The sequence below is a fragment of the Diadema antillarum genome, unplaced genomic scaffold (assembly GCF_040938485.1).
Source record: "Diadema antillarum isolate AM-2024a unplaced genomic scaffold, OU_Dant_1.0 seq00001388_RagTag, whole genome shotgun sequence".
Taxonomy (NCBI): Eukaryota; Metazoa; Echinodermata; class Echinoidea; order Diadematoida; family Diadematidae; genus Diadema; species Diadema antillarum.
The window spans coordinates 1347-28802 of record NW_027272143.1 but is presented as its reverse complement, the minus strand read 5'-3'; the positions used below and the strand labels follow the sequence as shown (position 1 = coordinate 28802).

The 27456-nt window shown below is 39.1% G+C and overlaps 1 protein-coding gene across 1 annotated transcript in view; it reads left to right on the top strand.

The window, feature by feature from the left end:
- Positions 1-27212, top strand: part of LOC139708915 (protein argonaute-2-like) — a 58850-nt gene extending 31638 nt beyond the window's left edge. Inside the window, exons 14-23 of the mRNA XM_071620880.1 lie at positions 293-432; positions 1128-1312; positions 2096-2255; positions 3161-3251; positions 6716-6910; positions 7752-7886; positions 9259-9360; positions 9870-10084; positions 12109-12132; positions 18941-27212. Coding sequence (XP_071476981.1) covers positions 293-432; positions 1128-1312; positions 2096-2255; positions 3161-3251; positions 6716-6910; positions 7752-7886; positions 9259-9360; positions 9870-10084; positions 12109-12132; positions 18941-19052 — 1359 coding nt within the window. The 3' untranslated portion in view covers positions 19053-27212. The remainder of the gene's footprint in view (positions 1-292; positions 433-1127; positions 1313-2095; positions 2256-3160; positions 3252-6715; positions 6911-7751; positions 7887-9258; positions 9361-9869; positions 10085-12108; positions 12133-18940) is intronic.
- Positions 27213-27456: the final 244 nt, after the last annotated feature.

Genomic DNA, 27456 nt, shown 5'->3' with positions numbered 1-27456 from the left:
GAGAATGTGTATAAAAGAAATGAGTAAGAGTAAGAAATGTACAGAATGAGTGGAAAAGAATAAATCATGGCTTGTGAGTGCAGGTGGCAACTATTCTCGTTTTCTGTGAATTTTGGTTTTATGACTAAACTTAGTTATAGTTTTGACTTGCTTTACATATCCAAAATTGTGGAAAGTACATGAAAGCTTATCACTTTTGATGTCCAAAAACGGTGAATTGGTAAAAGTATGCTGTTGATTTGTGTAAGCCATTTTTATGAATGCTCTTTTTTTTTTTCTTAACTATCTGCAGCTGAACAAGCCTCAGCAGGCCATTCCCAACCAAGGGGTGTGGGACATGAGGGGCAAGCAGTTCCACTTTGGGGTGGAGATTGAAGTCTGGGCCATCGCCTGCTTTGCACCACAGCACCAGTGCCGAGAAGAAGCCCTCAGGTGAGTGTGTTTTAAGCCGTTGAGGACGAGCTGATTCATTTGGAAAATGTTTTTCTTACAGACTGCTCCGATTACTCAGGACTGGTCTTCATTGGTTTAAGAGTCTGTTGTGTTAGGTAGTGGTGGAAAAGCAGAGTGCATGTATGCTGGCCTGTGACCATACAGAGAATGTGGTGGTGATGTTGAGTTGAGTAAACGTTTTCATCTTCTTAAAGCAAATGGACATAAAACAGTAGGAACAAGTGGCAGAGTGGATGAGGCATTTGGCTCCTTTTTACACACAGATCTTGAGTTCAAATTCTCTCTTGTGTGATCCCCTGTGTACAAGATGTTTGATCCACAATGTCCCTTTCTACTCAAGTGTAGGTATAGATACCTTGAAATGTTAGGTTAATGGTTATGATCGGGCCTTCTGGCAGGACTTTGTTATTTCTGGAGGGTTTACTTTTCATAAATGGCTGATATTATTATATCAGTACCATTACAACATGGTCCATTTGGATCTTATCTATTTTGTAGCAAGCTTGATCTCAATTGATATCGTTTAGACTGCATCACCTTGTGTAGTAGATGTAGTCGACAGCATTACAGAGACCATTGGTTCATCTAGAATCTTCATTGCTGCGGGCATGTCATGAGTTGTGAATCTGCCAAGTCCTTAGCTTGACACTCTGTGTCCACTTCTCTCTGTGCAGGAATTTCACCCTCCAGCTCCAGAAGATTTCCAACGATGCCGGGATGCCGATCAAGTGGCAGCCGTGCTTTTGCAAGTACGCCGTGGGCGCCGACCAGGTGGAGCCGATGTTCAGACACCTCAAGAAGAACTTCCCCAAGCTGCAGCTCATCATCGTGGTCCTGCCCGGAAAGACGCCTGTATACGGTGAGATTGAAGTCTTTTCTTGTCAGTGGAGATGGTGGTTTTTCTTTAACCCTGTCATACTCAAAGACAAAACTTCCATTGTCTGAACAGTTATTGAACTTCATGACAGTCTGCTTGAGGGGGCTTAACCATTTCTGTGCCAGGGATGTTGGACAGTTTATGCAAAGCTACAGGATTATCTACATATGTAAGCCAGTTGGCTCTCAAAGCACACAGAGGGTTAACCAAAGTCAGTAGTGCTTCAGATAGAAGACAGGAAAGTTACCGATGTGCAGAGTAATGGAGGAGAGCTAGGTTGAGCCATTGCTTTGCCTTGAGGACAATTGTCACTTGGAGTGTGCCAGAGCTGCCAAGTCTCCCTGATTCTGCAGGAGTCTCCCTGAAAATGTCGAAATCTGTTCATGTCTGAATAAGAGAATATTAAAATCTCCCTGATTTGGGAATTATTTTCACCCATTGAAATGCATGTAGCACACAGATATCTCCGTGATTATTGTGTGGAATCTCCCTGATTTGGATGTGGGAATGTCGGCAGACCTGCTTACACAGCCTCTAGGGGTGGGGTGGGGGGTGATGGGGGGAGGGGGGATATGATTATTTTAGCAGGTGATATGTGTTCACTGGCTGTGATGTTGAGAGATCAAAGTTTGCTAATTTTACTTGAGTTCATTGAGGTAGTAGGCCAGTCCTTTGGGCAGCCAATAGAAAAAAAAGGCTAATGCTGTTGTAGATTCGGTGAATACCCGTATTCATCTTGAAACGCTCTCCCATCTCATCTTGCAGCCGAAGTGAAGCGGGTCGGCGACACGCTGCTGGGAATTGCCACCCAGTGCGTCCAAGTCAAGAACGTGAACCGGACAACGGCGCAGACCCTCTCCAACCTCTGCCTCAAGATCAACGTCAAACTCGGAGGAGTCAACAATATCTTGGCGCCAAACATCAGGTAGGAAAAAAAAAACCCACATGTCTTCCTCGTTGCTTTTTCTTGAGTGAATACATTCATGTGTTTGTAGACCTCAATACACTTCTTGTTTGGTCATTTTCGAATGAGATGTACAATTACCAGCCAGTCCAACCACCCTGTATACCTAATTGACTGTCCTAGCATGCAATGAGTATCAGTTGAATATTTCAGACTTTTAACTTTTGTTGACTTTATCAATAGCCTATGAACAGGTCAATAGCTTAATTGAGAATGTATACTTCAAATATAATCAAATTGCAACACAAGTTGATGTGTATGGATTCACCTTCTAAACATACTTTCATATTGTGTGTGTTCAGTTACATGTATGTATCCTCACCAAACACTCTCCCCTCTCCATTGCTGTTGTGATCTAATAAAAAATTTAGAATATCATATTTTCTTTAGGTGACTTGATTTAAAGACAATGAAAGGATTGTTTCAATTACTTGATGATGAGAAAGACAGCTAAATGTCCAGATTGTCATTTTGTGTTTAAATTTTGAAGTAGGTGTACATATAAGTTTATAAATTGACATGTATGTTGTTGCCATTTTAAAGAAAACATTTGATTATCACATGATCACTAATATCATTTTCCCATTTAATTTGTTCCCCACAAGAACCAGGAGCCTCCAGTACATGCCCCCTGTGCCCCACGTAGTAGAAGTCTTGTCCCCTGAACCCTGTCTGGACTACAGAGATCTCTCACCCCCTTGCCCCACCCCCACTCTCTTGCAGACTTTCCACCATGCCTGTTTCAAAACCAGGTGGGAAGTCAAATACATTTGCCTGGAGACACTTGCTTCTAAAACCCGGCTCGTTCCCGTCCGTGTGGACGATCCGTTTCAAATCCTCTCGTATCTTTTCTGAAAACCTTCCAGGCCTCGCGTCTTCTTAGAGCCCGTGATCTTTATGGGAGCCGACGTTACACATCCACCTGCGGGCGACAATACAAAACCGTCCATTGCTGCTGTAAGTCCGTGTATGATGTAACCCTTCCCCCCCAGTCATACCATCCATGTATGCATAAAACATTTCTCCACCGTCCCTTCCCCCCTTTTATCTCAACCTCAGACCGCGTATTTTTAACGAGCCGGTCATCTTTTGCGGAGCAGATGTAACTCACCCCCCCGCTGGTGACGATAAGAAACCCTCCATTGCCGCCGTAAGTTTTGTGTGTGTCGGCGTGTGGGAGTGGATGTTGGCGGTATCGGCCATTCTAACAATTCACCCATCGTGTCTGTTTTAAAAGTGATTTCTTTGTTTTTTTGCTACTGCACCAATTTTCAAAGATACATTGATACTGCCCTACTGATGATTTTCTTTCCCGTCTCCGCTCCAAATGGATGACAGAAGCACTTTATGTTTTACGAGCCTCCCATTTGTATTGCCCAGGTCTCATTATTACAAAGTGAAAGGCTGATTTCACGGAGCACACAAACGATTTGCGAAGGACGTGAATTTTGAAAAAATTGCAAGGTCCAACATTCGGAAAGGTTTTTCTCCAAATGTGTTCTGACAATGGAGCTGAAAACCATTCTTGCGCAGTTTGTGCGACCCAGTGTGCGGAAAAGGTTCGCAAAAAGTTTTACAATTTTTTGAAACTCTCGCCGAAGTAGAAATGACATCCACGAACAGTTGTTTGTTAGGCGATTGTTCGTTAGGTGATATTTTGCAGACTAAAATATGAATGTTGGATTTTGCCATATGCGTCCTTTGCAAATCGTTCATGTGCTGCCTGAAATCAGCCCTTAAGGAAAACTGTTCTGCAGATGCAGGTGATACTTTGGCCACATGTATCATACTTACAACATAAATATGCGAATGAATTCTTAGCAAAATTCCATAACTTCATAGCTGGAAGTTTTCCGAACTGCGGGTAAAAATGTGGTCTCGCCCTAATATCAGTTTGGAATGTCCAGTGGTGATGTAATAAGGTAGGAAGAGGTAAAAAAAAAGAAGATTAACCAAAGCACAAGTAACTTTTCTTTAACATTTGATTCTTCAATTTCTTTCCTGCCAAAACTTTGAAAGTGTTGGGTTTTAGTTAATTGACTAATTCTCAAATTAACCCCCCCTTTTTTTTTCTTGTCGCAGTAAATTAGATTTCTGAATTCTGCTTTAGGGTATGCACTCACTTTGCAAATCTAGATTAGTCCCAAAGTAATCATTAGTCGCGTGTCTGTTTGTCTGTGTCTGTGTGTGTGTATGTGTGTGTGTATGTGTGTGTGTGTGTGTGTGCGCACATGTGTTCCTGCAAAGTGCGTTTTCAGTTGTAATGATAAGATGCACAGTCTTGAGTGAGGCTAAACATTCAAGCTGTAGTCAAGGGGCTGTGAGTTCAAGCTTCAGGTGACCATGTGACAAAAGTTATCTTGCACAACATTTAATTAAAATGCTGCATTGGCCAAAATTGCACACACTCACACAGGAAAAAAAACAAGAATAGGTAAATACTACGATTACTCAAATGGTTTCCAAAACCATGATGTATTGCCAAACATTTTATTACAGTGCTCCCCTTGTTATTGGGGGGTGGGGGGGGGGGGTGGTGCATATATGAAGTTGCAACTGTGACATCAATCTACAACATTCCTTCTAACTTCAAGATTTTTTCTTTTTTTGCTGGGTAGTAGTGTAAATGTTTTTTGGGGACCAAGGCATTTTGTAACACTCATGAAATAGGGCCTGCGCTTTCGATCCTAGCAGAATCTTCGTCAGAGGCAAAATTATGATATGTTTTATGTTTGTCAGTTTGCCTCTGACAAAGATGCTACACATAAAATTGAAAACAATGCTACATTCCCTCTTTGTTTTTGATTGGGGGCGGTAATAAGAAGTCATTCCAAGGGGTTTGCAGTTTTATACCCTTTTTGAGCTTGGAGAAAAACCTCCCTAAACATGGACACTATGAAATAAACATTTGTAGTATGATGGGTAGAGTTTGAAATACAAAATATGTGAAGACTTTTGTTTTCAGATGTATTTTGCATACAATTTGAAGAAATTGGGATTATAGGTAAAAATCATTCTAGGGTTTTATCATCAGTGCTAAGGATCTTATGTTCTCTTTGAGTTGCAATTTATGATTGACTTGATTTTTGAGCACCACAGAATTTATGTAGTTTCTAACCCAATTCACTCACTGATTAACCAGTTGTATACATTCAAGTTTTGACACAGTATGCTTCATGTGCTTTACAAAGATAACTTCAAGGTATCTTTGTATCTCACTTTGAGCTATAGTTCCTGGGGTGACAAGATCTCCTATCTCAGTTGGCATATATAAAAAAACATCCTACCCCAATTTTGAATATCAAAAATGCTGATTTGTGTTTTACAACAATTTACCAATATAAATGTTATCCAGATTAATGTTTGTACATCATTTGACATCCAACATTGATGTTATTTTTCAAAAATGTTGCAAAAAATATTGTATTTCAGTTGGCATATATCAAAAAACCTCCTACCCCAGTTTTGAATATGAAAAAATGCTGATTTGTGTTTTACAACCATTTACCATTATAAATGTTATCCAGAATAATGTTTGGACATTGTTTGACATCCAACATTGATGTTATTTTTCAAAATTGTTGCAAAAAAGAAGACATTTTTTCACTCTCTTGAAAATTTTTGATTTTGAGATATGAGATCTTGTCACCCTGTGGATGCAATAATATTGGAAGTGAAGGAAATGAGAAAGTTTGTAAGGCGAAGACGTTTGTTTCCACAAAAAAAAAAGAAATTAATGCTTGTTGCCTCAGCTCATGCAGAGATACCAACCCTTACCTTTTTTTTTTTTTTGCAGTATTTTGTTCTGTTTGGCAAAAATGCTGTAGGTTTCGTAGAAAATACTGCTATTCCAAATTTCTTTTTCGGGGAAGTCTTTGGCAGTTCCCAAACTGAGGAGATACTGCATTCAAAGCTAATGCTGGAGTAAACTTCAATGGCAGACATATGTGGAAGAAAGAATGTTGACATTAAAATTCGTGATGTTGTGTTTTTCTGGAGAGTTAACCATTCAGCCACATAATGCATTTGGACCAGTTAGCATTAGTGAAGTGAGGTTTGAGGTTTGTATCAGGAGTGTTCAGAAGATGTTTATCAGCTGGTGTGGGTTGAGTGGAATTGTATCTGTGTAGAGGCCTCCTCTGTTGGCATACATATATCTGTACATTGAGTTCTTGAGTTCAGTCGAAAACTAGGGGGGTTTCAAATTGGTAGGTGATAGTGATGTTTGATAACCTATTCCAGGCAAGTGATGAACCATTAGTTGGGTAGAATGCAGAGCTGGGCTGAAGAGCAGATGCCCTAGCTTGTCTCGTCTTGGTAGAAGGTAGGTAACAAATGACCTGCAAAGGGTTAGGTGTGGTCATCTCTCTCTGTACATGCACACCAATGCACATTCCTGCTCTCTTGGTGGCAACACACAGGTGGTAGGCAGCATGGATGGTCACCCCAGCCGGTACTGCGCCAGCGTGCGGATCCAGACCCACCGGGTGGAGATCATCCAGGACCTGATGCTGATGGTAAAGGAGCTCCTCATCCAGTTCTACCGCTCCACCGGCTACAAGCCGGCCCGGATCATCATGTACCGGGACGGCGTCAGCGAGGGACAGTTCCTTCAGGTACACATCCACTGTAGAAATGGAAAATATTTGTGGCTTGGAAATCCGCCTTAGCTGTTTGAATGAGTATTCATGTAATTGTTGTGACCATCAGCAAAAGTAAAAGCATGTGAAATTAATTTTATCTTGCTTAGCATGAGAAATTGCTGTATATGTCACATATACAACTAGACTAATTTTTTTGCAAATTGGGACTTCCAGACAATTTTGCAAGTAATTGAATTCATGATTGTTGAGTACAGTATTGCCATACACCTTGTTCATGTACACCTGTATTGTGTACTGTGTACCAGTGTACGTATTCATGTGTGTAGCAGTCTTCCCAGGATCAGGGTTGATATTTTTGTGTGTTGTAAAAGTCTCAGATAGGACTTGACTAAGTAGAAATTCACAAAAAATTAAAACCCTGTGAAATATATAGCATATGCAGTAATTGTGCAAAAATTTTAGCTTTTACATATCACCACGAAACTCTCCTTTTTAAATTTTTTTTTCTGCTTTGTAGGTAGTAAAACTCTTTATCCACCAGTATAACTGTGGATTAATCCTTGTTAATGTGTCTGAGACCCGAGCTACATGATTATCCATTGAGCAATATTGAGTGCTGTCTGGCCATCCAACTGTTGCATCTGTAGATCGGTCGCAGGAGTGAATTGATCACAATAATGAATATATCTCTGGATCGGGCCTTGCCTGGCGATATTTGACTTGATCAGACTGTTCCATCAGAATCCATTGCTGATATCAACCGATGTAATGCAAGTTTTACCAGGGCAATATACACTCCCTAAAGGCCAGTCAATATAACATCCTATCATTCCTTGGTTCATCTGTCTTCAAGGTGCTGGCCAATGAGATGAATGCCATTCGGGATGCCTGCCGTTCACTGGAGGAGGGCTACGAGCCAGGCATCACCTTCATTGTGGTGCAGAAGAGACATCACACCAGACTCTTCTGTGCAGAGAGGAGGGAACAGGTGGGTTCATGAATATGCATGGAGCTAGGATAATGAATATGCATTCACAAACTTAAACATTTTCATGTATGCATGAATGTAGGAGAAAACGGGTGTACATGAGTTTGCAATATGATTCATATTAACCCTAACCAGGCCGGGCTTTTTTGGGTGTTCTGTGGCCGGGGAGGGGTTGATTCAAACCCCCCGAGATCTCGGCCGTCGATCGTGCAATCGCCATGAAATTTGGCACGTGCATTACCTGTGGCGTAATCTACCAAGCTATACAAAAAGAAATGGAAATATTTGTCATAATATTTAATTATGCTAATATATGCATAAAATCATACATTTTGCTATAAATCAGAAATTAAAGCTCCTAGAATCCTAATTTTTGGTGAAAACATTCTTTGTAGCATTCCAAACAATGTAGCTGAAAAAAAATTTGGTATCAAAATCAATTTCTTATGTATTTTATTGTTTTATGAATTTCTTATTTATTTCCTTGTTTTTTCAACCTTTTGTTTTATCATTTTTTTCCACAAAATGTATGACAGAACCTATTTCAAGCATATTTATGCTAAAATTAATTAGTTTCAGCCTATGAAAGTGAAAATAATCATATCTTTATGAATAAGAGGAGAAAACTCCATTTGCATAGATTTTATACACAAAATCACGTTTTTGAGCCATTTTCGGTCTGACAGGCATGTATGAAACGTTATGCAGCGTTGTAACGGTATACGCGATTTTCGCGAAAATAGTGTCAAAAGTTGCGCGAGACTTGAAGTAAAAGGTCAGCGAACGGTGCGGTCAAAAAATTTCGCGCGGCGGAGTAGTCGCGAAAAATGTCGAGGGGGGTTGATTCAACCCCCCCCCGGCCTTTTTAGGGTTAATGATAACGTAAAGATAAATGTGTGTATGCATGTTTTTAAATGTAGAGGAGATATCTCGTGCTTCGTATGAATATGCCTCTATTTTTATTGGCACTGAGTATCCATCAGTGTATGCTTGTATCCATAAAGTCCTTGAAGAGGAGATATTGTATGAATATGCATGCTCTTCAGTGGTAATGAATATGCACAACTGTTTATGCGTGTACACGTGTAGAAAGTGAAGAGGTGGTTCTAATGTGTATGTAAGCACTTGAATGGTAATTAAATGCTTTTGCCATGCAAAAACTAAGCAACAAAATGACCCATAGCATGTTCATGACTTATTAGCAATATCATGTCAGTCTGATGATATACACTAATATAAAGGCTAAATTATGGTGACACGATATGAATTATGCTATTCAAATGATGTCATTAGGGATGCAAGGATAAAAAAAAGATATGGTAGATTTGTTTTATGCGGAACTCTCTCTCTGCCATTCATTTACTCGTGGCAGATCGGGAGGAGCGGTAACATCCCGGCCGGGACGACGGTAGACAGCGGCATCACACACCCACTGGAGTACGACTTCTATCTGTGCAGCCACGCTGGTATCCAGGTTAGTGACGTGACTCAATGGAGATGGGGACAAACCATCTCCAAAATGAGGATGTGGTAGGCAAGTACGCACAGAGAGTTTTTGCTGAGGGAAAGATGGCTCAGCTTGAAGGGACTGAAATACAGTTGGAAGTTTGTGTTGACAAGTGTCTTGTATACAGGGCTTGACATTGGAGGTGGTCCAGGGCCACTAAAAATTGATGTCAGGCCACCAAATTTTTAAAAAGCATATATTTTGGTGGCTTGGTTTTGGGCAACCTAAGATTCGAAATAGATTGATATGTGTCCTTTAATTTTTCGCCACTACACTTCGTTTACAGGGCACCAACGTTTCAGATTTAATTACATCTTAGGGGCCTATGTAATTGGCTACTTAATGTGATGAACAAAGTGATAATAGTTATGAAGAAACACTAGGATGATTGTGGTTCTTGTAGCGGCCATTCATGATGTGTAGATGCTTTGCTCAGTCCCACATTGTTGCCAACTTGATCACCAAACTGGCCACAGGGCACAAGTCGTCCCTCCCACTACCACGTCTTGTGGGACGACAACGGCTTCAGGGCGGACGAGCTCCAGTGTCTCACCTACCAGCTGTGCCACACCTACGTCCGCTGCACCCGAAGCGTCTCCATCCCCGCCCCTGCCTACTACGCCCACCTCGTGGCCTTCCGTGCCCGCTACCACCTCGTTGAGAAGGAACATGACCGCTATGACCACGACAGGTACAGCATGAAAATTATTGTCAGATTTCCTCTTCCTCTCCTATGTTCATACATTTTCTTGCCTGCCCCATTATGACCTTTAACCTCAAGAGCCAAATCAGCCAAATATTTTGTTTTTATCTGTTGAGCAACAAACAACTCAGTGATGTTCAGTTTCATTGCCATTTTCGCTGTGATTTCAAAGTGCAGCCGTGATCATGTGTTGATGGTGCTGACGTACACCATTAAAATTACACAGCAGTGCGCATGCTCGGAAGAATGTACGTCCTATTGAAAGCAAGAAAGAAAGGATTAGTTGTGGAAGGCTGCACGATACATCCACTTTTAAATCGATGAGAAACCTTCCTCTCATTCAGCCGCCCAATGTTTAGCCCTACAGAATGACCAAGATTCACACCATAAGCTATGCATGTATGGTTAAATACTTTGAGACCTCGCGAGACACATTGTATCATGGGCCGCAACGATTTGGGCTTGGATGCACAGACTAAATGGTGGGTATGTTTCGTGAAAGCCACAGCTAAGGTGCCCAAGCCTTCAGTGTCACAATTTTAGGGCATGCAATATGTTTGAGCGCATGTGCGTACACATCAAAGCATCAAAGAAAAGAAAACAACCAAACAAACAAAATGGATAAAATGCAGGCAAATGAAAATGTATTTGATGGACATGCAATGTAAAGTGAATGGTTCTGCAGTTTTATATTTGTGCTCTTTACGTTCTTTTATGTGATGATTTAAATACCAAAAGGCATGATGGCGTGTCTGCAAAAGATTACAGGGTTATGTTTGTGTCAACCGTCAAATGATATGCCAAGCTGCAATCAGGCAAAATTTGTACCATTTTTTGTGGCATGCTTGTTTGTGTCTTATTCAACTCACAACTGAGAGTTATGTGCAAACACATTCAAGGCGAAGAATATTGACAAAGAGCATCACCTCAGCATTTTGTTTGCCCAAGTGGCATGAAATTGCCTGTAGATATTTTCGCTAGTCACTTGGATTCCATGTCCAGTGCCATGAATAATTCTGTAAATGTTGCAACACCATTTTATGCACAATATTTTCATGATTCTTAGCGATGGAAGTGCACATTTAGCATTTAGAATTGTATGCAGAAAACTTTTCATAGTGTAAAAAAAAAAAACAAAACCCACCACAAATCAAACTTGAATTTGCATCCTAGCCAGCTAGACATGTGCACAAGCTCAGTCAGATTCATTTAAATCTTTGTGATGAGCATGATAGGAGCATGAAGTCCAAGTAGAGTTTTTCAGAGATTTTCAGAGATAGAATTTCATGTTCATCCTTGAGAATTTGCACCGATGCCTAAACAAGCAGTGAGCTCTATATATTTTTGGAGTTTTTCACGTTGTCTGTTCAGAAATCAACCAAACAAAATAAGAGATACACCCCAAAAATGTTGTACCTTATTCTGCAGTGTGTTTACCAACGAGCATGGTATGTGCTACTCTGTCATACACACCTGCACAGTGTAGCATGGAAGAAAAAGTTTTCTCATTGTTTATGATGACATTTCTGCTGATAGTGTGGTTCACACCAGATATAGAGCAGAGTGCCTCACGCCCCCCAAAATCACTTTACACATGTTGAAAATATGTTTGTTCCACAATGGTAATTTCTCAGGTCACTATCATATAAGATTTATATGTTATTCCTATCTGTTCATTTTTTTTATGCCTTGGCCCAAAGGGTGCCGGAGGCATTATGTTTTCGTTTTTTTAGTGTGTTGTATTTACGGGCAGTGAGAATAGATTTAATGTTGTGGCGGAAGAAACAAGTTCTTCACAGCCGTGAGACCATTACAAAAGGCTCCATGATTTTTTTTTAGTTTTTTTTTTTTTTTTTGGCTAAATGAATGACACATGCATGTGCGTTACTATCGCCAGCGTGTATCCGTATCAACTAACTCCCAAGAACACACATCTCCCACTAAAGCCCCTGAGATGGTGTGCAAGCCAGGCCTAACTCTCCCGCACCTCCTCCTTTTATTTTCATCCACAGTGTTCAGTCCAGCGCTAATAGCAAGTGAGTGTCTGAAAAAATGCTTGTCAATATTTTGGTTTTCGTGTTCCTCGTTTTCTTAACTGCATTCTGTGGTCTTTTTTTTTTTTTTTCCTTTTTCCTTTTTTTTTTTTTGTGCAGTGCTGTTAGCTGCTGTTTTTTTTTTTTCACTGTAGAAAAAGAAATAGAATGAATGAGGTACAACATAGTGCTTAGCTGTGGCCTCATAACTGTTTCTGTTAATACTGACCTTCACTTGTGTTCATTCTCTCTGTAGCTGCGGTATACTTGATAGAAAAAACAACAACAACAAATGCTTTGTTCGTGTACAAAAGGGAAACTGGTGAAATTTTAAGTTTGAAATTAAGTGCGTGTTATTCAAGGTTGAGTTACATTGGTCATCATGTTGAAAACTAACTCCAGTGATGTGATGTTGAAATTTGCCAAATATTCGTCCATTTTTTTGGTTGTTGTTCATAACAAGCAGTGGTGTGTTTATGAAATATCTTTCCATGAATTATATGCCACTGCTATTCTAGTGTCTATGGCTCTATATTTTGGATAAGATGTAGTAGACTGTGCAATATGCAGATATTCATATGTGGGACAAGTGGTATTTTTTCTTCCTGCTTACGAACATCTTGAGAATGATTCGACTGTCTAAAATGAAACTGAAAAGAGTTTGTTCTTGGCACTTACACATTTTTATTTTTTTATTTTTTTAAACATTATCCTGCAAGAAACACATTTTGCAAAAAAAAAAGTTTTTCTTGTAATTTCAATACTTTCATTCTCTGCAATATGACAGTATCACCGCAGGGACTTTAAATCTACATGTACATGATGCTTCATCTACACATTTGTCCACCATTCAGGTTTGCCGCTTGAGCAATTGAGAAAGCCCATAAACTGTTAGCCTTGTTTCAAGACCATTTTCAAGATGAATTTGTTTGTTGACCAACAAAGGCAGATGTTGGTATACATTCTCTGTTACCACATTCCTGTTTTTATGATTATCATCATGCAGTTTTCAGTCATGCCATAAAAAGTTTACATACAGAGTATATATATATATATTTTTAAAAAAAATTTATTTATTTATTTTTGTATAGGTCAAAACAATTTTGTAAGAGCCACTCTTTGTAAATGTCTGTTTTAATAGTTACTGTATATGCATATAATGAAATATAAAATTTGCACTCTTACAAAGACTCCTTACAGAGAGAGAAAGAAAGGGGAAAACATGTCTTTGCAGCAAATTTGGGTGTATATTATCTGGCGTTCCTTCTGTAAAAGTCATGCCATTCATAACGATGAGGAATCATTCAGAATCAAGTAGCAGCTAGACCAGAGCTTTCCTTGTAATGGTTCTTTTTTTGTTTGGACTTGGCTAACACATCTTAACCACCTGTGTTTTCTCGTACACACTCCTCTTGTTTAACATTTGTTATCACATTTCATAAACACTTTGCTGACTTGTTTCAATATTTCACTCTCCCGACTACTGGAGTGGTCTTTCTGTTTTGTTTCTTCTTGTTCATGTTTACACCACTGTTGTAAACAGTTTGGTATTCATCATCTGTTCTACACATTAACCTAAACACCTCTGTGTAGTGGGGACAGTGAGATTTGGTGTAGAATCAATGCTTCATGGCTCTGTGGTAACACATCATATTTTTATAATAATTTTCTTTGAATGGAGATCAGCCCAGTGATGAGTTTTCTTCCTCTCAAATGTGCAGTTTTCATGCATTTATCTCCTTCTTGAATTGAGGTTGTGCAACCATTTGAGATCCCTGCCAATATTGGCAATATATATCCTAATCAATCATTGTCAAGGCAGCTCCGGGGTATATTACCTTATGGATCCACATCTTTCCATATCTCAAATCACTGGTTGTATATAAAGAAATTTCCTCAGCAATGAATAAGAGACGAATGAACCTCTCCTAGTAGGAGGGAGGAGTTTCCATGACAACGATTGCTCCCATCAGTGTCCACACTGGAAGATAGGGTGTGGTCGATAATAACCACTGCTTCATAGATACCGGCAACTCCCGTTATAACGAAGTCCTCAGGACAGGCAGTTTTCTTTCATTATATCAAAATTTCATTGTAGCAGAACAATGAAGTATGCAAAGATACGTACATAGACAATGATTTTGGGACCAGAATTTGTATTTCGTTATAGCAGAACAATAAAGTATGCAAAGATATTTATATAGACAATAATTTTGGGAACAGAATTTGTATTTCGTTGTAGCAGGAGTTTTGTTATAATCATGTTTGTTTTGGGAGTGTTTATCGCGGAGGGTTTAAAATGGGAGTGCACTGTACTTAGAGATTATATGTCGAGACCTAAAATCCCCCAGTAGTGTCTTTAAATTGATCACAAATTAGTCACATGTCTGCTAAATGATAGTTCTTAGAATTACAGGTCTTGCCACTCAACCGTTAGGCAACTACACTTGTATCTTTAGCAAACTGAAGACACATTAGAAAATTATATATGAAGTTCAAAAGATCAGCTATTATGAAGGGCTGCTAGTATTTATATCGCTGCCTGCTCCCAGCCAATTCACAAAAGAACAAGATGCCCATTTAAATCCATCTGCTGCTACCACTGTATCAAAGTGATGTTACCATTGTCTGAGCACTGCCATGAAGGAACACCATTAGCAGTCAAATCACAATTCATATAGCCAAGCAACACTTCAACATAGTGTCTGTGTAGTTGTAGTTGTTGTTTCTTTGTTTTTTCTAACAGATGTCATTTAATTGTTCATTAACACTTTGTGTTGAAGTCTCAATGTATCATAGCTAGGCTAATATTGATGTGTTGTCGTTGTGTAAGGTGTTGTGATAGAGTGTAGTCATTCAAGTAGTAGTCCAGCCAGGGTGTGCTTTTATAATTAAATGGTGTTAGTTTGCCTGACTAGACACGGCATATATCTGCATTTTAGTGACAAGACCTTGTACATCATGTATCTCAAATTTGGAGGAAATCACTTTTTGGGACTAATTGTCAGATAATCAGTGAAGTGATATCCTGTCTAATTCCTAGCTTTCTTAGCCAAAAAAAAAAAAAAAAAAAAAAAAAATGAATCCACCACGACATGTTGACGTATAGGTGATCTCATTTGTTACAGTGCTTTGGCTGCCATGTTTTTTCGCTCTCCTAAACTTGTGACATCTTTAAGATAGCGAGGTTCTGTCGCCCTAAAAGCGATATTTCTTCCCAATTCTATGGGCTGTGCAAAGACCAATATCATAGACTACCTTAGCATAGTTAGATTTTGAATATGGAGACTATCCATAGACCAGTCTGATCACTTACAAAGAAAGTTCAGCACTATCAACCCACCATAGCATTTTCCCCCAGAAATTGTTGTCTTGTCAGTAAATTGGCACCTTTGAATTTCTCTTGTTTATTTTATGATGGAGAAAGATTATGTGGAACTGGTTAGTTTCATTAAAGTTGCTCAAAAAAAAAAAAGATCACAATATTTTTTTTTTTTAAAATTTAGAGAGAGAGGGCTTTCACTCTTGAAGAAGCAGTGATATATCCAGCAATCAAGAGGCATTTGAAAATTCTACAACTAACCAACATCACTTCATGAACAACAAAGGGTTCAAATGATAAATGATTTCTCTATAGTACCTTACGAAACACAAAAAGTGATAGTAAAAATTAACTCAAGAAGACATAGTACAGAACCACAGAAGTATGGATTCTGGGAGTTGAAATCAAGTGAAAAGGGGACATATTGCTACCATATCAACAAGCTGTGTGGTTATTTTTCATTCATTTAGATTTGCCTGTGAGGTAAAATGGATGCATTATGCATATGGATGCATTATGCTTTTTGAGCTCTTTTCTAGTGACTTGGTTTGTCTGTTTAGTTTCTTCAACATTCCACTATACATTCATGCTTTTTCAGTGCATATTGTACATGATTGTTACTATATGTAATTGCACAACTTTTATGCGTAGATTTTTTTTTTGGAATGAAAATTAAAAGCTCTAGGTAGATAGATGTTCTTGTAGTTGTAGCTGTTTGAAGTACTACTAGTCTTGTGTTTTCTGTACTAATACAACCAATTTACTTTTGCTTTCGTGTAAACATAGCCTAGACACATTCACACTCGGGTTGTCTTTTTGTCTGTGCCACCATTTGAAAGGCACTGTAGTTGTGAAATAACAGATGTTGTCAATCTTCTCCTTCTTCCAAGATTGGTATTCATTTCTGTGTCGAGTGCTTTTGAAAGTATCAATGAGATTCACAAAACAGCACCATTCCACTATCACCTGACCATGTTTTGTTAACTATGAATTTACTCAATTGTCAGTTATGTTGTGATGCCATGGAAGTCGAGAGCAGGCACCCATGTCTAAGCCCTGGCTCGGTTTTCCCAGAGCACGAAATTAATTTTCCTCTTGGGCTGCAATGTTAGATCACTCCCTTGCATCAAAAAGCATTGGCGTGCTGAGCTGCTCATGACATTGACTTTTTTTACTGGGAGTCGATGAGTTTACCTTGTGCATGTTTTTGGTTCAAAGTCCAATACATCAGTGCGAATGAGTCGCATGGTAATATGTTTAATTATGTGATCAGTTGGACATAGTTGATAGGAGAGCGCTGGACACTGCTGATGTATGGTCAAGATTGAATAACTTGAAAATGTATGCTGTTGATTTGCAATTAAGATCTTTTATGCAGCCAAAATTTGGCATCAACCCTTTCAACACTAGTGTCATCAGGGATTAGACTTCCCTGCTGCATACAGTGGCTGTTTTACTCAAATACTCATTTCGGTGAAAAGTATTTGGTTGAGGCTAGCATCCTTTTGCATCAATTTTGTGAATGGAATTGACCATGTTCTAGATGGATTAATGATGCACAAGATTCTTTTGAAAAGAAATGAGATGTTATATTTGATTTTAGTACTCTTAAATAGAATGGATTCAAATTTTCTATATTGAAGAGATATGATGTGTGATGTGCTTCATTTTGTGATAGATCTTTAGTGATCATTTCTTGCTGTAGCATTCCCACATTATGCATAGATACCAGTAGCTTTTAGAGAGTGATGTCGCATACGTTCATCCATGTGTTTGTAGATAGAGCTGTATTTTGCGCATGATTCACACGCTGCTCTCCATTGCAACTCATTCAAATCATTGCATCCTAGATGGCACCCTTCATGTGCCGTCAGTTGTGAGTACTAGTAGGCAGTGGCATTTACTCCTTGTCTGCTTTGGGTGCCGATTGGAACAGAAAACCTCATAATGATGTACACAATGTCCAAAGTTACTGGCATGGAAAGGGTTAAGCTTCTGCAATGCTGTGTGAGGGGTACAAGGAAACCAGACTCCTCATGACAAATTACATTTGACTCTTAACCTCATTATGCTCCCAGGCGCTAAGCTTATAAGATGGTACAGTTTTGGTTTAGATAAGGCTGCAGGTTTCCAACTTTGTGTGTCTGTGTGTTTGTGAGATAATGAGAAACCTCTTATGAAAAATGAAAGAACATGTAATTTTTAGAGGAATTCATAGTTTATTTGATGAAAATTGGTCTCGCAATGGCTGAGATATCCAAAAATGCGATCCTAATAAAATGTGATAGGCCACAACTTTTATGAGGATCTCTTTGTTGTACCTTTTTTTTTTGTGGATATCACAGTCATTTCAAAACTGACTTTCATCAAATAAACTTTCAATTCCCCTTAGAATTGTATGCTATTTAATAAATATTTCATGAAGTGGTTTCTGAATATCTCGCAAAATGTTAGAAGCTGAATCCACACTTCATCCAATACTATACCATCCCTTTAACATGCCAAGCTTTCTTCATCAGTCTGCAGTAACCAGTTCAAAGCTTGATCTTGTTGTATAAAGTTAGCAAGCCCACTTGGGTGTAACAAGGGATTTGAGATGAGAAAGAAAATTCATTCTACTTCACCTCATGAAGCACCGTACTTGAATGATTTAAACTTTATCAAAAAGATACCACACCAAATCACAAAATGCAGTTGTTTGGACTCAATGTTTATTATAAATCTCTAGCTGAGGGCAACTACAGTTAAGTAGAAATTCACCTCATTATGAATAAGGCTCCGACAGAAAACTCACTACGCACACCAAGAGTCAATATAAAGTGAACAAAGTGTGAATTATTCTTACAAACTGTGAAGAAATGCAGGCAGCCAACAGGGAAAATTCTGAGCAAGTTTTTGGAAGTGTGGCCATCACTAGAGGGCAAGTGTGGCCATCACTAGAGGGCATCGGTCAACTTGATGACAATGTGTGACATGAAATATGTCATATTTTTACTCTTCTTGTGATTTCCAATGATGTCATCTTGAATCAAAGTAGAGCATGCAGAAATGTATTCACCTTGACATGCCCTGAAATTAGACCATGAAAATAAGGAAACATAAGAAAATCAAAGTCTTATTTATGTTTGTATAAAATTTGACCAGAGAATTGTGTTCAAGGTGATCAAATTTTGATTTCCACCCTTGTACAAACTTCCTTGTTTGTTGGCCTGATTTTGTTCGAATTGGCACTAACTCCTAATTCATGAAAGATTCTTCCAGCCTTTGCCACAGAAATGATTAAAAATGAGTTTGGTTTCTTCTAATGCCCCTCCTAGTTCTCTGCTGATGGTGAATGATTTAATTTTGATATGTTTCCTTCTCTTTCTCTCTCCCTACCTCCCCCCCCCCCCTCCATTCAGTAATTTTTCTATGATGTTGAGTTACCTAATCTGTTGGTTGAATGCTAATTCGTTGCTCTCGGTTCCTCTTTCTTCTTTCCCCTCCCAGCGGCGGCGACGGCAGCCACCATGGCAGGGACGGCTTCGGCAGGACTCAGAAGGAGATGGCCATGGCAATCAAGGTCCACGACGACACGCTCAAGGTCATGTACTTTGCCTGAGCTTGTCGGAGGTTGGAGGTCGTAGGTTGCAGAGGGCGATGTGTAGGCACATTGCAGCCTAGCAGGGGGCATCTCGGCAAGAGAAAATATCATGGCAAGCATCTAAACAGAATTTTTGAAAAAACAAAACAGAAGATGGGCCACAGTAATTGTTGACGAGATGAAGTCGAGCCCGGGATATCATATTATTGCCAGATTTGGTCAAAGATGACACCACGTTCACGTCGCACAACACGAAATAAATGGTGGCATGAATGTGCACTCTTTCTCTTCTTCTTCTTCCCATTTCATATCTCACCTAGTAAATGTACCAAGCACACATAATATGCATTCTGTAGCGTTTTTCTTGTTGTTTTTGTCGACATTGTTGTGTTTCTTGTTGTCGCGGAAGGGTAGTATTCACTATAAAGTTGAGTCATCACAAAAATAATACATCTGCCAGCTCTGTACTAGGGCGTAATCTCACCATCCCATTAATCTTGCTTTTCTCTTAAGTCTGTCTATAGTTACAGAAGAGTGGTATTGTTATATTACTTCCATACTGGAAAGCTATGGCGTACGTTGGCCTGTGTAGGTTTGTGTTTCGATCTACGTTACTTGCTCTTATGAAGAATTGGTGTTCCCGGAGATGTAGATGCTTATGAAGATTTCTTAACACAGGAAAGAGACAATGTCACGAATAAATTATGAATCAGAGCTAGGCAAGTCAACACTGCTATTAAGACAGATCTCAAGTAGTGTTGACAAGACGGCTAATATTACTCATGAGAGCAAAGATTTGTGTGTTTCTTTGGGTGTGTCAAATCCACACGGAGTATCGATGTGAAGAACTCGGAAAGTATTGCCAATGACACTGTCAAGTACGTCTATTTGTAGTGTATCACATCTTGTTTCCAATGTGAAAGGATATACATATAGATTTAGAAAATGTGATAAAAGTGAGTCTATTTTTCATATGTCATTGAGATGAAAGTCAATTTTACAGTTGTAGCCTTTACATCATTGAGCACCCTGGTGTATGGGACTGTGCTCAGCGTACCGTATATTTGCAGTGTGGGAGAAGCATATTCGTCTCTCAATTTGTTTATCTCATCTAGGCTGTCATATTACTCACTACGTGGCAAACCAGCAGGTAATTCATCATAATCGTGTCAAATATGGCAATTTTCAGGTGACGTTAGCAGCTGACTGGTAAATTATAGAAGGGTAGATCATTACAAATTCATTAGAAAACAGACACCAAAATGAACCTGGCTACTGCATGTTTTGTATGAGTGTTCCACATTAATTTCAAATATGTTTCGCCTAGCTGTATGTAACAACATTCAGTGATAATGAATCAATCTACCGGTAGTCCCTTTTTGTCAAAGTGAATTTCAGATAAAATCAGAAATTACTTCCAACATTGGGATACTTTTTACATGCATTGTAAAGTCTAGGTGCATTTTTTCCCCTTCTTTCAATAGTATTTGCTTGTTTATTTATAGCAAGATATGTTTCAAATTGAAATAGCCAGCCCTGTATGTGTTTTAAATTGTTTTTTTAATGGCTTGTAGGATGCTGTTTCTGAGCATGCATATCACCGAATAGCAGGAATATTAATTTGGCTTTGATGTTCCAGGAAATATGGTTCCAAGGCTGTTTGACATAATGTTAAATGTGAGCAAAGCAATGTTTACCTAGTGTAGCTCCATTTCTCCCTTGTAACAGTGTTTGCCCGATATCTGTTTACCAGACACAGTGTGTGCTAGATACAGTGTTTACAACATGACAGTGTATACCGAGCAGTGTATGTGCCATACACTACACAGCGTTTGCTCTGCACAGTGTGTATGATAGTGTTTACCAGACACAGTGTGTGTGGCTGGCACATGGTTTCCTAGACCCAGTGTGTGAGTACTAGGCAGTGCTTGCAAGACACGGTGTGGGTGCCAGACAGTGTTTGCTAGATCTAAGATATAGTGTTTGCGCCAAATACGGTGTTATCTTCACACTGTGGTTGTCAGACACCGTGTGTGCGAGACACAGTGTTTATGCCCGATGAGGCGCATTTGAGACACAGTATGTGCATGTGAGACACAGTGTGTGCACCAGACACACAGGTGTATATGGTAAGCATTTGTGAATACTGGGACTATGAAGTGTGGCTCTTTCCATTATAGTGATTCGCACAAAATTGACTCGAACTAAAACCTTCTTGGCTTTTGATCTTCCACACATATTCCAGAGTGCTTTGAATTTTTCATCTTATATAATTTCTTGTCAAATATCTGTGTGTGTGTGTGTGGGTGTTTTTTGTTCTCCAGTGTTTCATACCAAAATTATTTTGAATCATGATTGACAATTTAACCACCCCTCTCTTTTGCAAGTTGTTTATTTTTGGACTGATTGTATGAAGAGCTGTTGGCACTAGAGAGAAATGGAGAATTGAACATCTTTTGATGAATTGCGTGATATAACTTGATTTCTTACACATTTGCAAGCCCTGACTCTCATATTATTACATTGTATCCTGATGCGTTTGTGAGCAATGCGTAGTCTCCACTCTTATGAATGGTATTTAACAACTATGTTGGAATATGCTGCAATTGCGCAAAATCTTGAAACCTGTTTAACTCCAGCATTTATCTGTAGGTGCGTATGTACAGTGCATGCTGCTGTCGGAATGGATTTGCTCAAAGAAGTACCATATCTACCATCTGCGAACTAGCTTGGGTTACTATTAGTTAAACGTGTAAAGTACCAAAGGGCTTGAATGTTAACAACACATATGGGACTTTCATATTGTCATCTTTTGGTCGTCATTCCATTATAACTTTTATCTGATTGAGGGTTTTTTTTCCCCCCATTGTAGATGCCATGATTATGCGCTTTTATGTGATTTGAAACGGAGCACAAACATTTATACATGTATGCTTGATGTACTATATATTTTTCATATTTTTCCCCCCTCAACTTCATGATGTATTTATATACTTTCTCCAGAAAGCAGTTCTGTGTATGGAACATGACTCATTAAAAGATTATTGGGTGTACTCTCTGAAATGTGTCACTTAGTTCAACGTGATATGCCGACCACAACAGAATCACCAGGCTTTCTTCTCACTGTAATGTGTCTACTTGCATTAGTTTCAATGAATTTGTTGCAAGAAGTAAGTTTGCTGGAAAATTTATTTCTGTCCTATTAGGCATTTTATCCCCACTCACAATAACGGCAACCTGGTATATGCAAAACACTCTGCGACTACTTCAGATCACCGTAAGTTTAAGAGTGCTAGACAAGTTTCTGTAATTTCAAAGAGCATTTTTCCCTCTTGCAATAATGAAAAGGCTTCATTGTGAACAATTTGTATGAAAATAGTGCAACCTCTGTCATTCATCTACATCAACTGCTGCAAATCTGTTAACGCGATGTGTTACAGTGATTTTTGTGTCAAATATTTGCTGGAAAAAATAATGGATAAGGACATTGGTTTCTGTTCATATCACACCTTGACTACCCGGAAGGAGTAAAAACAAAACAAGCAAAAGAAGAAGGGTGACTGAGCACTTGGGACTGTCCTGCAAAAAAAAAAAAAAAAAAAAAAAAAAAAAGATACTGGCTTGTCCTATTTGGGCTGATGTTCTTCAGTGGACTATACAAAATGATTAGTCTTATACCCAGGATACTACTGGCCAGAGGCATTGCGGGCAGCGTCACAGTCTGACAAACATATCTGTTGTGATTGAGATGTACTAGTAATTGCAACGACTGCAGCAATAACTGTTAAATTCTCAAGGATGATTGAACGTCATCCAGGTGCCTCTGGTGGTTACAACTACGGTAAATTGCATTTGTTTTTGACAAGTCTTTAGAAAGGGGGCACAAGTGGCACCCTCGTTTCTACTTAGACACATTTGAGTTATTCGTCTAATCTCCGTTGAAGATTTTCCACTTTGTCGGGTGAGGGCATGTGCAGTGAACGATGTTTTGCTTAGTGATTCTACGACACGAAATTTGTACGTTGTAGCAAAGTCGGAGACAAGCAGAATACGAGCACAAAAAGTAGAGAGCGTCCCCGTAGTCTGCACGTGAGTCATGATTAGTAGCTGGAGTTGAGTATTGTCGGCGAAAACGCTGTTAAGGGTATTTTCTTATTGTGCAAGTATTAAAGATAATGTGTGTGACATTTTGTGTATTTCCCTTGATTTCCATTGCTGTGAATGTTTAATTGTTTGCAGTGTGGTAGAGTCGACACTGCCGCTGGACAACTTTTTGGTAGCTGAACCAGATGTAAAGCCATGCTGTAATAAGGCGTCTTTTGTGTTTTTAGTGGAGGTGTGTACTGTTAAAAAGTCCAAAGAAAAGCCGTTTGAGTAGTCGTTACTTTGTCAGTATTTCATTGTAATTTTTGTAAAGAGCACTTCATGTGTGAAAAGTGTGGTGTGCATTGAGACCTCACTGTTATGTAGGAGTTACACGAATAGTAACTTATTTGGTATCCGTTACCATGGCAATGGATTGGATTGGTACAAGATGATTAGCCGTTGCTGTGGTCCCGTTCATGTGAGTAGCTTGAGAGGTCACGACATAATATATGCATTGTTATCCATCTTGTTTTTTGCTTCTTTCAGTGTTATTCAGACTGAAGTATCGGTCATGGCGCATGGCATGCAGAAAGTAGATTTGTGTATTATATCAAATTTGATCAGCCGACTTTCAGTAGCTAGCACAAACATGTTGCAGTATATATGCCAGACTCAGAATGCTGTCATGATGTGGTTTATGTAGATCATGGTTGTGATCTTTGTTGGAATCACCGGTTCAATAAGTATTTATATTTTAGCTTTGTTTTTTCTTTTTTTTTTTCTTTTTGGCTGCAATACCAAATCCGACAGAATTCTGAGTAGCGCCACCTTTGTCATAGAGTGGTTCCCTAGTCACCAAAGCTAGATCACAGAATTTCTAAACTGAAAATGCCACAGCTCACCTCAGAAAAAAACAAAAACTCACCAAAGTAGTGAAAAACTCTTGTAAATGTAGCTTGTGTGAATCGATAGATTATTTGTATTTCTTTTTTGATCACCTGTTAGCTGCTTTGAGTGTCTGAGTGAAAAGTTTGTAGGACAGAAACGGAGCACTCTTAACCTCAGTGGAGGGCGCTTTTCTTATTTGAGGAGGATGTCGTAACAATAAAGTGATGTGGCAAACTGAAATATTGTACATCCTAGACTGTAGGAAAGCTGCCTGGTGTGTGTGTTATACACAGTGACAATTAATACTGGTAGCCATTTCTAACTGCACAAATTGTACACATGTAATCTAACGTGTCTCTTCTTGGATGTATGTAATTCGTTTCCAGCTGCCTGGTTATGCTGTTGTATATAGTATCTTTTTTTTTCTAATGAAATAAAAACAATCAAGAGCTCTGGAATTTTTGTGAATACCATGATATGCCTACTTTTAGTCACGTGTGGCACATAAACAGAAAATGAAATCAGTGTATGAAAAAAATAAGATTAAATGTAGCAGTTCTGATTGTATATTTTGATTGGTGAGCAGGAGTATCTTTCAAACACAAACATCAAACAGCCAAAACATCTTTTACCTGTTTGTTCATTCTTACTACTCTTTTGCTAGAGAACCCCTGCTGAACACATGATGGCCTAGTGGCTGTTGAGCTTGCAAGGTGTAGTGAAGGAGCGAGGGTTCAATTCCTGTCTCGGTAGAGTCATGTTCAGTATGAGGAGAATGATGGTCAGTACGCTTATTGGTAAAATCTTCTCAGAAATTGTGATGCTATGACACGTGTGCTGTAGAAATGAAACTTTGGGTAGAGAGGCGTTCAATGTGTGCCGAACAAAGTGTGGAATTCACAGAGCAATCGAGACTTGCGATGGTTTCTTCTTTGTCCTTATAGAATTACAGTGAAGAAACACGTGAGCTCCTTCTTATGTCGCTGCTTACAAGAACTCGTAGCTAAGGACAGCTACGCCAAGCGCTGCCAAACCTCCCTCTGAGTTTTTTGTGTTCATCACAAAAAAAAAAGAAAAAAAAAGTAAGAACAATCTGTGAGAAATCCAGACAACATCTGAAAGAAAAAGCTGTCCTAGATCTTCCTGAATGAAAAGTATGATTCTGCCTCGGAATAAAAATACCTCATTTCAACATCAGATTGCCAACAAGTGCACTGATCGCAAGATTCGTTCCTTTTCTACAGCCAGTTTGTAGCTATTCACAGGCATTTGCATTTCAAAGTTGTATTTTACTTCATTTTGTTTCTCAGAGCTGCTCAACACATGGAACCAAATAATATATGTGAGGTAAAAGACAACCAATATGTTGGAGTAAGATATAGATTAAGAGAAAAGAAAGAAGAAATCTCAAAAATTTGATGAGAGCGGAATAAATGAAGAGCAACATGATCTTCCAAGGCAGGATAATGACGCTGAAGTCACAAATCCTCTTGTTACTGTTGGCAACTTCTTTGGTGTACAATGACCAGGGCATCTTGAGTTGGTGGTCACTGTATGGTATTAAGGAAGATATTCTGACTTTGTCACAAGTATTTGTATCCACCATGCAGAGTTGACTCAAAAGAACTTCATTTTCCCCCCCTCTCTCTCATCTCAAATCATGCCAAGATAGCGTCCTTCGTTTCACTTTGCCATCATTTATGATTAGAAGCGAGATGAAATGCGAGGTGGAATATTGAAAAGAACGAAGCTTATGAGGAGTGCTTGTAAAACATCGCTCATCTCCGTCTTGAGTTTCGGAGCCTTGAGTAGCTTAGCTTTTCTGCCTCCATTCGCCAGAGATGGGCATATCTGGAATATGAACCCAACTAAGGGAGGGACACTCGTGTACGTGCAACCATTACATAGTCCTGGTGTGTTGCATGTGCTGAAAAGTTTTGATGGGGCATTGGTCGTTGCAGTCAGAGGCCTCGGAACGACTCTGTGCGGTGCAGTATCTGTGGGCTGTGGGGGGCATGGTGCATTTGTACGCCCCTGTGCAGGAAATAAGGCTGCCATGGTGCTTGAACGTGAAATTACTGAAATGAAGCGACCGTTAATGGACGCCTGTAGCAAGTCGGCCAGACAGATGCTACGCTGCAGACCGCTGATGTATTTGTTCGTTTCCATAGGCACGAATGCTCTCCCAAAACTGCTGTTTAATCACGGTGCTCTTTCTCTTCTCTTTTGCCACTCCTGCTCACCAGGCTGTAGATAGAGGGGTAGGTACAAATTGTAGGAGGTGCAAAGTAGTGAATATTTTGATATGTACCAAAGAGTTATGTAATCAATCACACGGTCTTTCTCACGCATAACCTTTGACCTTTGGAGGCATTCCATGAAACAGTTGAAGAATAAAAAAACGGGATATGGCTGTTTGCTTTTCATGAACAATCAAAAATGATGCCAGTATTTAAAAGATTTGCCGAGCTGTGGGTACGCTGCATAATACTCATATTTACTGTGAAAGTGTGGTTGCCATGTTACGTAGTGCTAGGTTGTAGCAACCTGGAGATATGTTGTACTCAATGTTCGCACATTTGAAATAGGTCATATTGATTGCACACAAGCATAAGAATTTGTATTTATGGTCATGTGTGTGAGAGAAAAAAAAAGGAGAAACTAACACTAACGAAAAAAAAAAATCCCTCGCTTTGTCATGTGAATTAAAGAGAATTCCATCACAACTATGGCATTTCTATGACATTAACCTATATCAGCACAAGGTTCATGAATGACTAAATCAAAAGGTGCTAAACAAGGAGAAATGCAATAACTAAATTATTGTCAAAAAAAGAGAGAAATATGTTCTTTGTGGACACACATTCCTTTGACGAGACAAGAAAAAAAAAGTAGAGAGAGAAGAAATATGTTCTAGTGTGCCTACATTTAACTGTGATGAGCTGATAAGTCAGTCCATAGACCCTAGGAGTAGACATAGGGTAATTTGTTGATTGTTGATATTTTTCGTGTGATTACTTAAAGTTGTACATATTTTTATTTATCACTCATTTCCCTAACTCTTGACATTGTCTTGCTACACTATAATCTCATATATTGAAGGGAGAGGTAAAAAAAACCAAAAAAGAATGTGGAATACCAATGCTCGCTGGGGAAGCTGTATTCAAACTAGGCTGATTTGCGTTGCCAGAAAAAAAAAGTACCCCGTAACCATAGCAACTTAACTCAATTGTGCTTTAATGAACTACTGTAGATTGCGTAGTCGCTGCTTTGCTAATTCGTTGTGCGTGTTTTACTATGTAAGACATGCATCCCCACTGGTTCAGGAGGTATTTTAGTTGATACTGAGAACCCCCACAGAAAGATAACTCTAGGATATAGGATATGATTTAATCAAAGTCTTATTGAATGAGTACACGAAATAAAGCTGTGGAAATATAAACTTTCA